Source organism: Alligator mississippiensis, chromosome 1 (genome assembly GCF_030867095.1).
Source record: "Alligator mississippiensis isolate rAllMis1 chromosome 1, rAllMis1, whole genome shotgun sequence".
Taxonomy (NCBI): Eukaryota; Metazoa; Chordata; order Crocodylia; family Alligatoridae; genus Alligator; species Alligator mississippiensis.
This window is the reverse complement of record NC_081824.1, coordinates 153,315,104-153,330,142: the sequence shown is the minus strand read 5'-3', so window position 1 is coordinate 153,330,142 and position 15,039 is coordinate 153,315,104. Positions and strand designations below refer to the sequence as shown.

General features: G+C 38.5%; 1 protein-coding gene across 6 annotated transcripts in view; it reads left to right on the top strand.

The window, feature by feature from the left end:
- The window catches only part of LYST (lysosomal trafficking regulator), a 122,378-nt gene extending 111,546 nt beyond the window's left edge, over positions 1-10,832 (top strand). For all 6 annotated transcript variants that reach the window (XM_006258179.4, XM_019479826.2, XM_019479821.2 and 3 more), the window contains 6 exons: positions 1,193-1,291; positions 5,256-5,395; positions 5,660-5,757; positions 6,393-6,549; positions 6,762-6,833; positions 8,649-10,832. In XM_006258179.4, the coding sequence (XP_006258241.2) occupies positions 1,193-1,291; positions 5,256-5,395; positions 5,660-5,757; positions 6,393-6,549; positions 6,762-6,833; positions 8,649-8,787 (705 nt within the window). In that variant the 3' untranslated portion in view covers positions 8,788-10,832. The remainder of the gene's footprint in view (positions 1-1,192; positions 1,292-5,255; positions 5,396-5,659; positions 5,758-6,392; positions 6,550-6,761; positions 6,834-8,648) is intronic.
- The last annotated feature ends 4,207 nt before the right edge of the window (positions 10,833-15,039 follow it).

Here is a 15,039-nt window from a genome sequence, read left to right as displayed (position 1 = left end):
AATTAGAGAAGCTCCTAGAGCCACTCTAATTAAAGCCCCCTCACCCCACTCCCAGAGCCATGTGTATAGTCGGTGGGAGCTAGAGTGGATATACCACTTCACCTAACCCCATGGTCACTAGCAGTCTTGTTTGTGTCTGAACCAATGTCACAGATATGTATGGTTCTATTTCAGTCTTGCCATGATGGTCCTTAAAGACTTTTAAAAAAATTATAATGATTTTAAATCCAATTATTCAAAATATGCATATAGTGGGAAGAAAACAGAAACACAAAGTTGCATCCAAGTCTAACCTTGGCTCTGCTCAGGGACTGAACTGATGAGTGTATGTTACGTTTCGCCATGGAAGAACTACTCAAAGCACTACATTTATATTTTACATATGAACCTAAAATCACCATTTCATAAGATCTCACTGAAAATCTTGATGTATGCTTAGATCCTCCTTTCAAGTGTTCCGCTATCACTCTGCTGAATCCCCCTGCTTCAGTGTATGCCTCTACTCCCTTAAAACCTCTCTAGAATAGACCTCATTCTGCTGCTCTGTACTTTTAACAGGCAGGTTACCCTGAATTTCTAGAGCTTTCCAAACAAAGTTCAGCTCAAGAATAGGAAAAAATTATGGGCAGTTTAAATTTTATTCTGCCTTCCACTATACGCAAGTTACTTTTGTTTGAACAGAAACAATAAAACAATATTTAAAAAAAATTGCGAGTACATGAGCTACATGAAAGAGCACTTAAAACCTCGTAACTAGCTGGGCCTGGCATCCCCTGGTTAAGGTACTGGAAAATTCAGTTGTAAGGGTTCTAATAATGCTTGGCAGTTTCTGACAAAGGGGACATACTATGGATGTGGATGGGTTCTTTCTGCAGAGATTCTAGCTGGTGCTGAGGCCAGAAGTGTAGTCCCAGCAAGCTGACAACTGAAGCCCCTGAGATGGGAGGTCTGCCCTGTGCTTCTTAGTGACATAACAGAACTTCACTTTTGGTTCAACTCTCAAATTATGACAAATGCATATCCAGTGCAGATATATTAAACTGGTATCTGGCTCAGGTATTTTATTATGTTTGGGGGTTAATGAAACCAGATTTGGCAAAATAGTGAAGTATAATGCAAAATAGAATGAGTATTTGAAATGATGCTTTAAATTTCTCTGATTTTTCTGTTTATCTTATTTTTCCTCTCTAAGGTAACAAGTTGTGCTTGGGTGCCAGACAGTTGTCAGCTTTTTACAGGTAGCAAATCTGGTGTCATCACAGCATATGTGAACAAGTTCACCAGTAGTACAGTAAGTATATCAGCAAACTTGTATTACAGATACCAGCTTGTTGCATTTTTTTAATGGACTTTTTTCCCTCTTATCCTTGCTGCTTGTACTGCCTTTTTCTAAAAAACTTAGCTGTGCTTATAACAAGATCAAGTTATAAAATTGAAATTTGTTGAAATGTTTACTGCATATTTAGTTGCAAATTCTTTTTTTTAATGTACAGCTTGTTCACTGCACTTCTAATCAACATGCCTGAGCATAATGTTGAGAATGTGTTCAGTATTTTATTGTCAAAAGAAATGCTGAATTTTTGTGTGCTTAAATGTTTCAGGACTCTACATGACTGATTCAGTCTAGTTTAGTAGTACTGTACTTTTTGGATTCCTTGCTGACACTAAGCTGCTGTAGAACACCCAGGCTATAGCAGCACAGTAAATGCCTGGCCATTAAGTCTTGGTTGTTTAGGAAACTCCACCTAGTCTAAAACTTAGCAGTGCTTCTCCTCATCAGTACAGATTTACAACAGACACATCAGACTGCCCTCTGCTCCCTACACCGACTTCCCTTAGACTACTAAGTCAAGTTCAATAGCACTTTTTTTTGTCTTCAAGAACCATTGCAAACCTCACCACCTTATGCTCCAAGTTCAAGCTGTGCTGCACTGACCTTGCCTTCTCTAGCACAGGTACACAGCCCCTAAACAAACCATTTAAGGGAAGTAACCAATGTGCAGCTGAGGAGAGAAGGAAAGCATGACAGTTAGTCATGTCACCTAACATATTACTAGAAGATGCCAGTTAATAGCTGTGGTATAAGAACCTGCATTGAAAAAAAAAAAAAAAAGTCTTCCTCTGTATTAGTTGCCTCTGCTCTGAGTAACTGTAGCATCATCCTCTGCTCTTCTGAGCAGCAGTAAACCAACCATTCTTGGCAGTCCAGCCTGTGCACATACACAGCCCTGTGTATGGGATTCTGAACAACATTGATTAAACTCATTTGTCTTGCTAATTTCATGCTGGTTTTACTTGATAAAGCCAAGAACATGAGCAGCCACTAGTGTTGTCTGCTGGGTGAAGAAGACACCATTTTACCAAGATTAGAATTAATCTGCAGAAATTCTTAGCTAATTCCCCATTGTCACCAAAGAAAATTGCTCATTAAGAATTTTTCAAGCCCCAAGCAACTGCAGTTTAATTTTTGGTCATTAGAATAGTAAACTTTTGTACAGAACATTTGCTTTTCAAGGTTGCTAAAAAGAGACTCTAGCAAAACATGCATTTGAAGCAAGTGAGTTTAGGTCAATAAACATAATAAGTGCTTTGCTTTGCTGCTCAGGTGTCATCTGCAAGACCCTCTTTACCAAATCCCTCAGCATTGACAATTCTGCATACCCAGACAATATGATCTTGCTGCCAATTATGTAGCTTCTGTTCAGAATGGGGAATGCACGCATGTTTACCAGCATCTGTTCTATGTGCAGCCCCTCAAATAATTGTGAAGCAGACTCTTATAAATGTCATGTGTGAAGTGTCAGCCAGAGCAGATCTTCATGTGAAGTGTGCTCCATATAGCCTTGGAACTTAAAAGGCCATGTTCTTCTCCAAATTGAGTAGCTCCTCTGCAACTTCTGAGGTTTCTACTAGTTACTGTTGGGGCTGCTGTTAGAAACCTTGAAAGCAAGTGGAAATAACTCAAACCAACTAGTTTACATCATCCTTCCAGGTTTCCAATAGCAAGAAGTTTAGAATGTAAGTGCATAGGAACTCTTGGGCCTCACTGTCTACATGTCGTAGGTACTTACCAGTACGCAGATAACTAGGACATGCTACGATGTAAGCAATAGGCAACAAATTGGGACTGGCATCATATTAGGCAATCAAGCAAATTATGCACATATCTGATAGTCTTATAAATGGAGTACACTATATCAATTACAGCTTAATTCTCAGAGAGATGGGTTTAGGGGATGGGTGTGATGATGGTGGAGCATGAATCCAAGGAGGCCCACTTTCAGCTCCAGTAAACCAGGGCTCTTTTTTGAAAATCTCAGACATATACTCGGCTGCTTTCCAGATGCTGCCTCTAGTGTCCGTCAGCCTCAACCGCTGTGTTTAATAAATACTGTTCTCATAACATCTTAAATCAGCACTTAAATTACTACCCTCATCAGTTGTCAACCAAGTGATTCTGGGTATTGGGAAGTCATTTGTGCTGCCCTTTAGTTATTGACTGTCTGTCAGAGGTTAACCTTGCTAATGGAGAGGAATTTTAATAATGCGCATTGTTGGAGTGAATATGACACTGATTGCGATCTCAATTCTGTATTCAGATGCTGCTAGCACAGTCATCCAGCCTAATCCACAGAAAAAAACTGGCATTCTTAAATATGTTACCAGTTTTTGACTAACATTTTTCATACTTACAACACTAATTAAAATTAATGGTGGACATCAGTACTGGAATACTTTTTTCAAAAGCAATGCGTCTTGAGAGAGTTGAGGGAAGAAGTGTCTTTAAGGGGAAATGGGACCAAATCTCTTAATTTATCCATCTGTGTTCTAATAGTGATGAGAAATCCCAAGCAAGGATCAAATAACAACAAAACTGTTTGCTTTGAATGCTTACTGTACAGTGTCAGGATGCAGACAATGGACAAAACAGACAAATGTGTATAGAAGAGCAGCAAGATGCAAAAATGCAAAAAAAAAATAGTTTAGCAGAAAATTGTAAGCCTCTGCTTTTTGCTACTTTTCCAATTGTTGTTTCTAATTCTAGTTTTTTAAGTTCTGATGTGTAAGGACAGGCATATGTAAATGTAAGCTACTGTGTTACTTCGACCACGTGTGGAAAATGGAGATTCTTACCAGCAAGTACATAGTAGAGGGTTTTTTTTATTTTTTGTTGTAATGAAACATCTTTTAAATCATATTAGTATTGAAACATAATCTTGCTCCTAATCACCTGAATACTGATCAGAGTAACCTGGACAGAAATGAATGTTTAAACAGTGTATAGGAAATCCTCAGTTGGCATGCTAAGCATAAAGTAAGTCTGTGCCAGTTTCTCTGATCTTTCACTGATTACTCTCTCCAGCTTCTAGACCTATTGCGTTTGTCAGTTCCTCAGACAAATAAGTAGACTGTTCATTAACGTGCTTCTAAACACATGGGGAAAAATGCTACAGCAAAGAGAGGCTTCCCTTTCTTGCAGAGTTATTGAAATAATTTTTGTACACTGACTTCTCCTTAATTGAAACATAAATGTTCTGATTTAATACCCTCTTTTTATTCAGAAAGTGTAAAAACAATCTCAAATTAAATAAATGCTACACTAAATAAATGATAGCTCTTACATGTAATATATTTAGCGAATTCTATATTGAACTAAAATTTCAAATTTCATATATTTTAACTCTCACTTAATTTCATTATTTTTTTAACTCTGCAGAAAGACTTGGCAGTGTTTCAGTGAATTCCCAGCAAGTTTAAAATATTTTACCATTGTTTTGATTTAAATACTGGCTGCTTCCATTGACTTTAATTAAATTAACATTTGAGAGCTGGGGGGGAACCTTATTTCCTCTATCCCCAACACTTCCTCTCTAGATACATATGCAGATATAGCTGCCAACTCCATTTTGTTGTTGAATTGTCAAAAAATAAACCAGCCGTGCAAGAGCCTTCTCACTGCTTTATAAGTTTCGGCATGAATAGGGAGGATATAGTACCCTTCAAATGAAATATCATATTCCATATACCCGTGTCAATGTCTTATACTTATTCTCAAATCCAACAAACATACCTGAACTGAATGTATTGAGTATTTAAGTAAGGAGGTTCCTTCCTTACATCTGCAGATGTTGATCCAATAAAAGCAGTGGAATTCAAATTCAAGTACCAATTCAAAAGCAAAATTTGGCAAGTTCAAAGGCAAAAATTTCCAAAACAATAAATAAAAATGTGGTGTTTTTAATGTTACATTTCAGCCATCTGAAATAGAAGTGGAGTCTCAGGTACATCTGTATGGTCACACAGCAGAAATAACCAGCTTATTTGTCTGCAAACCGTACAGTATAATGATAAGCGTCAGCAAGGATGGAACCTGCATAATATGGGACTTGAACAGGTACAAATATATTTTCCTCAGTTCAAAAATACATGCAATTTCACTTCTTTTAATAATCCTAAAATGTAAAATTGCCTCATAACTGTGTATTTTAATCTAAAGAAAGAAATGTCTTTTTGTTTGCAGTTTAGTTTAAGTCAAGAATGAGTAGAAAAGTGTGACTATAATGTATCATATACATATTGATTGAAATGTCCACCTTGATTGATCTTAGTTTTTTGTACTCTAAACTGAAAATTATCAAAGCTCTTTGTCTCTCTTAAGACTTTGCTATGTCCAGAGCCTTGCTGGGCACAAAAGTCCAGTGACAGCAGTCTCTGCTAGCGAAACAACTGGTGATATTGCAACAGTTTGTGATTCAGGTGAGTACAGTATCAAAGACATTTAAGACTTATAGACCATATTTAAAGATGGACCAATTTTAGAATCAGTCATGGTATCAATATAATAGAACCTCATGTAATAAGAATCATTTGAGCAGCCAGCTAATCATACCATTCACTTTTTCTATATATAGAAAAACATCTGTCTTGATATAGAGATAACCCTATATGTGGGTGAAGTGTTTGTCTATAATTGAGAAACATGATCTTCTTACTTCTAAATTATTCTGTGAAATTCCACAATTTTTCCTAAAATTGAACATAAAAATGTGGGGATAATCAGAACTGTGTGCTTAAAATACTAGCTATTTAATTTATAATGATCAGTTGCATGAAAACTAGTTTTTTGGTGAGTTCATATTGTGTTTGTCAGTGGAAAGCTTTAGAGCTTGGTAGTAGGAATGACTGTGAACACTGAGGGTTTGGGTATACAAGTATTTTCTTTGTTTTAACCATAGTGAGTGTAAGATAATTGTACTTCAATATCTATGTGGCATAGAGAGCTCCTAAACTTTCTGATTTGTTTAGAGCTAAACACGCCTCTGAATATCTACAATTGCCTAGTCAAAATTAGCCTAGGATTTTATTTTTGATGTTTTGACATTTTGTTGCAGTTGGAGGTGGTAGTGACCTGAGACTTTGGACAGTCAATGGTGATCTTGTAGGACATGTACACTGCAGGGAAAGCATTTGCTCTGTTGCTTTCTCAAACCAGCCTGAAGGAGTTTCTGTCAACGTTATTGCAGGGGGGCTTGAAAATGGAGTTGTAAGGTAAGAGTTTGCACTTCCCTCCCTTTCCTTTGTTCTGGAAGTCTTTTTATAAAATGTTTCAAATTCATGTTCTTATCTTGAGAATGTATGCAGTGTTCAAGGTTACTCGACTAATTGCTATGTGATGCATTCCCTAAAATTGCATATGTTTATCCCTAAAATAGTTCTGGTTTTTTTTATGTCTCTAAACTATATCTTTTTTTTCTTGTGAGGCTGTGGAGCACATGGGACTTGAAACCTGTACGTGAAATAACATTTTCCAAATCGAATAAACCTATTGTAAGGTAAAGTCTCCTCCTTTTTTTGCAATGTGCAGTAAATGCAACTTCTGTTTGTTCATAAAAACAAAACAAAACCCACCCACAATTGAACACATTGACATTTGGGAAAGGGATGAGTAACAATACTATCTGAAAACAGGCACACGATCCTACTAATTAATCACAGAAGTAAAGTGAGCACAAATACATTGTAGCATAATGACAGTAATAGCTATTCAGTTGCTATCATGATGAGATAAATACAGACTGAAGCTTTCAGGATTCCTGTGTGAATGATGGTTGCTCTTTTTATTCGTAAACTTCTTTTTTCCAGGATCTCTTAAATTCAAAAGATGTTCCTAATTTTCAGTTTAGGCAGATTTTAAATAATTATGAGTTTGAACAGTAAATAATTTACACAACAACTAATTAAACAATATGTTTTGGCCCTTGCAACTTTGTCCTGGTGGCATGGAGACCACAATTAAATACTGGAAACTGCAAACACTTAAGCAGCTGTATGACTTCACTCATGGGAAGAACCCTGTTAATTGCTTGCCAAAGCAGGGCATGCAGACCCAATCCTGCATGTCTTGTGGTGTGATTTACTCCTACATGAAGGACTTGCAGAATTTCAGCCCTAATTTTCATATTTGGCAGTTACCCAGCAGTGGTATAACTAGAGCAGGATGACGGAGACAAATAGCATGCGCTTTGGTGCGGGAGGCAAAAAAAAGGCATTTGCCACATTGCAGTTTTGTTCACAGCAGTAAGCAGGAATTGCCACTGCTCCTGTGTGCAGCAGCCACTGTGGACACCCAGCCACATTCTTACATTGCTGTTAACCAGTAACACATTACCTACAAAAATTATACTGGTGCCATTGCTGAAACACCATAACAATGTTGTTGGCTGTCATTAAATCAACACTTCCTACAGTGTGGTAAATGGGTAAAAACACATGTTGCATTTCAATCTGTTCTGATTCAACCAAGTCAAAACCTGGGAGCATTGTAGCCTTTTACATATGCAGCTTGTCCCTGGAATGTTTGACAACTAACTCAAATTAGCTGTGATTGTGGGAGAGGGGGAGAATGGAGGAAGAGCTATTATGGACACTTCACAAGCACTTAGTGGGGCTTGTAAATCTTTAGGATCCCAGGATAAAAGGCTGTCCTTGTCTATCTTTACCTGTAGTGATTACTGATGTACTGTAACCAAGCCTCTGAAGCAACAGAAACTGTTGGAATAAAAGATCAATAGTTAACTTAAAAGTTTACAAGGAGGGAAAATGGGTGGTCATACTGTTTTGACATTATCCTTTTTAAGATGCTTATAAGAAACCAGTAATAAAAACTGTACAACCCATGGTGAGTTCTCTACCTGTGTGTAGAGATTTATTTTTAGATTTATAAAGTGGTCTCAGATTTTAACTTAACTTTTTTCTACAATTTTCTGGATTTTTAGTTTCTTGAAATAAAACAGGTGGTAGGATCCCTGAGCTGTTGCAGTAAATCAGGAAATATCTGACTAAACTATGTCTGACTAATGTCTGTACTGTACCATGGCATTTGCCAACTTCTCTCTCTAGTCTTCCATAAGCCATGTGGCCCCTGCACTGAGAAATCCTTCTACCCAAGCTAGAGGGCAGAAGGAAGTATGCCACCACAGAACAAAAATATTGCATTTCATTGAACTTTTTCCACTGGCAGTGAGCAAGCAATGTTGGGATGACTACAGCTATTGTGTACTTTATTTTTCTAACTTAGTTCCCCTAGTTTTTAAACTAAATAGTATCATTGGCTAAATGTGATATGATTTTTTTTTTTTGTTTTTCAGCCTTACATTTTCCTGTGATGGTCATCACTTGTACACAGCTAATAGTGATGGAAATGTTATAGCTTGGTGTCGCAAGGACCAGCAACGCTTGAAGCTGCCCATGTTCTATTCATTCCTCAGCAACTACGCAGCTGGATGATGAGACTCTTTATGCTGCTAAACCACCATGACTCTAAAGCACTTTAAAAATCAAACTAGATGCTAGAACCTTTGTTGTTTAACTGGATTTTGAAAAAGACTGATTATCTGTCAAACAAGTCAATTGATTTACGAAAAGGCTATTGTAAAATGTATATGTGCATGCCTAAAACTTAAGCGTATCAAATTCACAAGGAGGCTCTGGTCTTATATTTTGATACCAGCAAAGTGATGCATAAATGCTCTAACCAACAAATTGAAATGCTGCAGTGTGAAATGTAATAGTATTTTTTTAATCACTTCTTGGAAACAAGTATTCCCAATATTGAATAATGAGTGGTAACTCTTCTTTCATCTGTTATAAAATAAGAGTAGCATTAAATTCTTAAATGTCTATAAGAGTGTCGATGGGTATATCTGGTTAGTTGAATATAATATGGCTGGCTCTGAGATAAGTGCCCAATAACTTTAAAATCCAAGATTCAAAATCGCTTTTTTAAGAAGCAAGTGACTCAGTAGGTGCTTTTTGCACCAACCATTTTATGGTGTCAGTAATGCTAAAAATTGAACTTGTGTTATGAATCTTGATAGTCTGTAACTTTTGCTTGCTCTCTCTTCACCTCTGATGGTCTAAAACCAGACAAAAAAATATGCCTGTGCCTTAATACAGGCAAACATCTCATGCTACCATGAAGCAATACTTTAAACCAGGTTTTATGCAACTGTAAACTGCAGAGATTCATAACATTAGTTATTGTGAATCTGTGTGGCAGAATGTTTAATTTGCATCCCAGAGCTAAAAATACCCACAAAGAATGGCACAGATGTGCTCCCATTTATTGTCATTGAAAGTTAGATTTAAACATCTTATAGCATATTTAACTGCTTGACTTATCAATGTTGACTGGCAACAAATCACTTGGAAAAGTTTACACAGATATACAGTGCAAATACACTATTTATTCCTAGGTGCTATTTTTTGAAGAAAGTAGTGCTGATACAAAGTAGAAATATCAAATTAGGCCAAATCAAAAGCCAACTCTTTATAAGCCGGCAAAATTAATTTTGAAAATAACTCTTTGGCGATTGCCTCAACGTATAACTGACATAGTGAATAACTTAATTATTCTGAGACTGAATATTGACTGAGGGTAACTATTTCTTCCACTACAAAAATGTTAAAACCCAAGATTGTCACATAGCTAAACCTATGAAGTAATTTAAAGTAAATTTCCTCAAAATCATTTTGCCTTTAAATTGTTTACACAGTCCACCTCTAACATGAAGATTTTAATTGCTCTATTTCATTTTATACAATGTCTGACTCAAATACTGTACCATAACAAATTCTAGATCTTTGTATGTGTATATGTATTTTTCTTTATCACAAATCTGTGACTTTCTTTTGAAAATTCCAAACATAAAGGAATTTAGAAAGTCACAAGAATTTCTGTAGATTTTCAAAAACTGTCCACCTATGTTATTTAAATGTATTTTCATAGGTCCATATAATGGAAGTAGATAATTGGTCCAGTTAAACAAATGGCTGAATACTGTATGAATTTAAACTGCATATATTATAGATTCATTGAATGGGATGGCTTTAATCATGTTTTTCTTAGTCTAAATGTTAATTTAAGATCCAAATACAAACTGAAAAGTTTGGTTCACGTTGAAGTGATGTGTTTAATTTAAAAAAAAAAACAACTTATTTGGGAATTTCATTTTCTCCCATATTTGAATCTGATTTTGGGGTGTTGCTCATGGAGTCTTATTTTTAAAAGGCAGAATTCTATTTGTTATAAATCTGATATGCAAAATAGTTGGTCTTGTAAAAAGTGCAATATATTTTTATGTAAAAACACAGATGAATTTTTGGAGTGGGGAATAGTTGTTCAGCTTGATAACATGTTCTAGAAATATGTTGAAACACCTCACAAGAGTACATGTGTATGTCATTGAAAATTCTTGTAAATAATCACATTCTACTTCATCTTTGTATACACTGCCACTTAGGTTGTTGGGTAATAAATAATTTGATACAAATATCTGTTTATGAAATAGCTGAAGCAATGTTTTTGGTTTCATTTGAAATCAATACTCTCCCTGGAGCAAAAGGGTGGTGGTAATAGAACACTGATATTCATACCTGTGTCTTGCACCTTAAAATGTTCACTTTGGATCTCTTAAAGGGAGTATATTGCTTTCACAGCAGAAGCAGTCACAAAGCTAAAGTCTTGCTTTTTACCTCTATGCAACCCATACCATTATTAGAGTTACTTGAAACCAGGGTAGAATTTGCCCCCAGATCTTCCTTTCTTCTCTTTCTACTGTGATAATTTAGAGGAAGAGGAAACTAAGTTCCCTTCTAGGCTAGGGACAGACATTCAGAAAGCCTGAGCCTGAATTGATTCAATCTTGGCAGATTAGTCTAACCTGGTTAGGCTAAATCATCTTGTAACTGTACAGACATCCCAGACATGCAGGCATATGCCTGCAGTAACTCAGGCTAGAAGCTGGAGGGCACTAGAGCAGTCCTCCCTTCCCTTTTACAGTACTGAACTGGGGGGGGGGGCGTAGCCAGGCCCTGGCAAGACGCTTTGATTAGGGGTGGGTTCCTCCCCACTTCTGACCAGCCCAGCAGGGAATTTTTAGCAGTGTTTATCACCCCATTAAGAAAACAACAGAGGGACATTACCTGTTGATTCTGCCTTTGTCCTGTCTGCCACAGCAGGGACTGTAGCCAGCATGTGGTCTGCTAGCTAATGCTGAGAGGTTTCTGTAAGGCAGAGGAGATGGGGAGGGGAAAGCAGGGACGCCTGCAATCTATACTAAGCTGCAGCCAGGGAGCAGAGGGGAGGTCACAGTCCTGCTGTGGAGCAGAGCAGAGAGCCCCATCCAGCCCAGAGAGTATGCCGGGATGCTGGGGGTGTCTGGTTTAAACTTAAATCAGCAAGGAGTCTTGGACACACATTGCATAAACAGGTTTGAGCCAAATCAGTTAAGTCTGATGCTACATTCAACCAGGTTTATCTCAAACCAGTTTCAGCCATTTTCAAACTGCTTTATGTGCACTAAACATCTGTTCTGTTACAGGTTTAAACCGATTTCTGATCACTTAAACCGGTTTATGTGTAGTGTCTGTCCAGAGATGCATCATTATTTGACTATGATTCTTGGTGCCCAAAAACCATTGATTAGGCCTCATCTGGAATACTGTGTGCAGTTCTGGGCTTCACATTTTAAAAATGAGAAGTTAGAGTGAATCCAGAAGCAGGCAACAAAGGTGATCAAGGGCTTGGACTGCAAGTCATGCGAGGAGAGGCTGAAGGAGCTAGGTATGTTCCACTTGCCAAAAGGTACTCAAGAGGGGACATGCTAGCAGTCTTCAAATACTTGAAGGGCTGCCATAAGGAGGGAAAGCACCATTTTTCTTTTTTGCTGCAGAGAGGAGGATGTAGACCAATGACTTGAAATTGCAGCCAAATAAATTTAGATTGGATACCTGGAAAAACTTTTTTACTGTTAGAACAGTGAGTCACTGTTAGTACAGTGAGGCAATGGCAGAGACTGCCTGGGGAAGCTGTGGACTCCATCACTGGAGGTGTTCAGGAAGAGGTTGGACAGCCACTGGTTGGAGATAACCTAGGCATAGCTATGCCTGTTTTCTAACAGTATTTCCCATGCTTCTGGGCTTTGCTGGTTGCTTCTCCCCCGCCCTTTTCTGCTATGAGTCAGAGTATTTTTAAACCTTCCCGGGGCATTGGGTGCTGGCTACAGCCAAGGCTGGGGACTTCAACTAGGGTGTGCCAGTGAGGAGCAAATCCGGAGGTTCCTGGCTAAAGGGTCTTGCCCTCCTCAAGGTCTGACAAATTGCCATATTTGGGGTCAGGAAGGAATTTTACCCCATTGATATGGACTGTAAGATGGTTTTGCCATCCTCTGTAGTGTGAGTTGTAGTTCTCTACCTGGGACCACTTGAGCTCTGTGACTGCAGTTCTTCAGTATAGAGCCTATAGGGGTAGGCAACATTTTTTGGCCGGAGGGCCAAAATACACAATAATGCCTACCTTGGAAGGTGTCAGAGTGCCAGCATGGCAGAAAAACAAAATGAGGGCAAGGGGTACATGGCAGGATGCTCTGCTTGTGCCCCTTGCCCCCCAGCCTGGGCTCTGTGGCTGCCAGCAGCTACCCCAGCTCTGGGTAACTGCTGGAGCCCAGGCTGCTCCGAGCATGGCTTGCAGCATCCCAGCTGTCTGCTGGGAGCAGCCTGGGACCCCGGCTGGCAGCAGCTCCCCAGAGCCAGGGCTGGCTGCAGCCAGGAGGCTACAAACAGCTGCGCCGGATTCATCACCTCCAGTGCGGAGGTGGTGCCGGAGCCTGGTGCAGCTGTTTGGAGCCTCCCAGCTGCAGCCGCCCTGGCTCTGGGGAACTGCTGCCAACTGGGGTCCCAGGCTGCTCCCAGCAGGCAGCTGGGAAGCCCTGCTCAAAACAACCTGGGCTCTGTCGCTGGCAGCAGCTTCCCAGAGCCGGGGCTGGCTGCAGCGTGCCAAGCAAAATGGCCTTGTGTGCTACACGGCATGCATGCCAGGGGTTGCCAACCCCTGGTATAGGGAAAGGGCTCACACTCCACTAGGGAGACAAGTATCATCCTCCCCTGGTTAAATGACACCTGGTTGGTCTACTATGACAGATGCAAGTTGGAAGTATGATACCTTTTGCAATTATTGGGCTAAATCTTAAGCCACTTGATCAAAATGACATTTTAGAGTTAGGAAAAGATCCAAGAAAATTGATTTCCCTAACTGTTTGATGTCTGGCACATCATCTACTGATTATTCATGTGGAGAATACTTCCTCTTCTAGCTCAAGAGGTTACTTTTATATCACCACAAACAGCTATGGGGTCAAAGACTACTGCTAACTGATGAGAGGGAATTGTGGTTGCACATGATGGAATTTTTTCCTCCAGTTGAAAAATTAAGGTGTACTTGATACACAGCACATCTATAGAAGCAAGTTTTGCCATTTGAATGATCATTTTCTATTAAAGGAGTTCAACGTTATAGTATTCAAAGATAAATAGTTTTTAAACCCAGTATATGATGTTCTTTGAATTATATAGATGTTCCTACCTATTGAACCAATACTAATTCTCTAATAATTAAATACAATTTTTATAGATGGAACTTTTAAAGTGTGACTTAAATCAACAATTTTGTGATAAACTTACAATGCAATCCAGTTGTTCCATTTTGCTGCTGCTTCAGTCAAACTTTGGCACTAGAAAGGCTGAGGTATGTCTGGGAGAATTTGAGAAACAGCTAAAACGGTCTTAATATTTATAATTGTGTCCTGCCTTCTCCTTTCTCCCCAAAAATAAATCCCAAACAGTTTAATTATCAATGCATAAAATTGAGAGAGACTTTGGAGCGTCAAAACGTCCTTGAAAATGGGACTAATTACTCTTGTCTCTTTCCCTCAAGTACCCATGATCAAGTTGAATTACAGGCACAACATTAAATAGACCACTGTTACAGAACTGCTAATTATATACAGATTGTCAGGGTACTCTCATTTTTCAACTTAATTTGAATTGGCACTGAAATACCACTGACATTGTGTGGTTTACTCTTCATTTGTAACGATAAAACTATGTCCCAAGTCAATGTTAAACCACCCCTCTTTCCTAAAGCTGATTTTCACTGTTGGGCCATTTCATCATCAAGTGTTCTCTAACAACTCTGCTCAAAAACTGTTAAAATATTAGCTGTGTAATTTTTTTTTTCCATGAAGAGGTTTAGATGGGAGGTTGTCAGTAGGGAAGGAAATGAAATGATGAGCTTCAAGCTGAAGAAAGTAGAGTGGGAGGGAGGAAAAACAGATGAAAAACTAGTAGAATACTAGTAGAGTTCACAGGAAACTTTGTTAAGTGTGTGTTCAGCGGGTGGGGGGGTCATGGCAATTGAATGGCTGAGGAAATTGATACTAGATTGCTTGGAACATTTGCCCTGGGGCAGAATTTGAACCAAAGGGTGCCTTTAAAGTAAACCATCTGATTCAAGCTAATGGCCTCAACCCAGTTAGTGACCTGAGTGTTTACATTACAAAAGTCCTCTATGAAGATGGTAAAAGGTGCCAAAATATTATTAAGTAGTGCATAATAGAAAAACTTCAAAATGTCATGGTTTGTGCTGCTTTTTAGAACTACTGTACTTCCAAACTTGGGGGAGGGGAGAAAAATGAAGGGTAT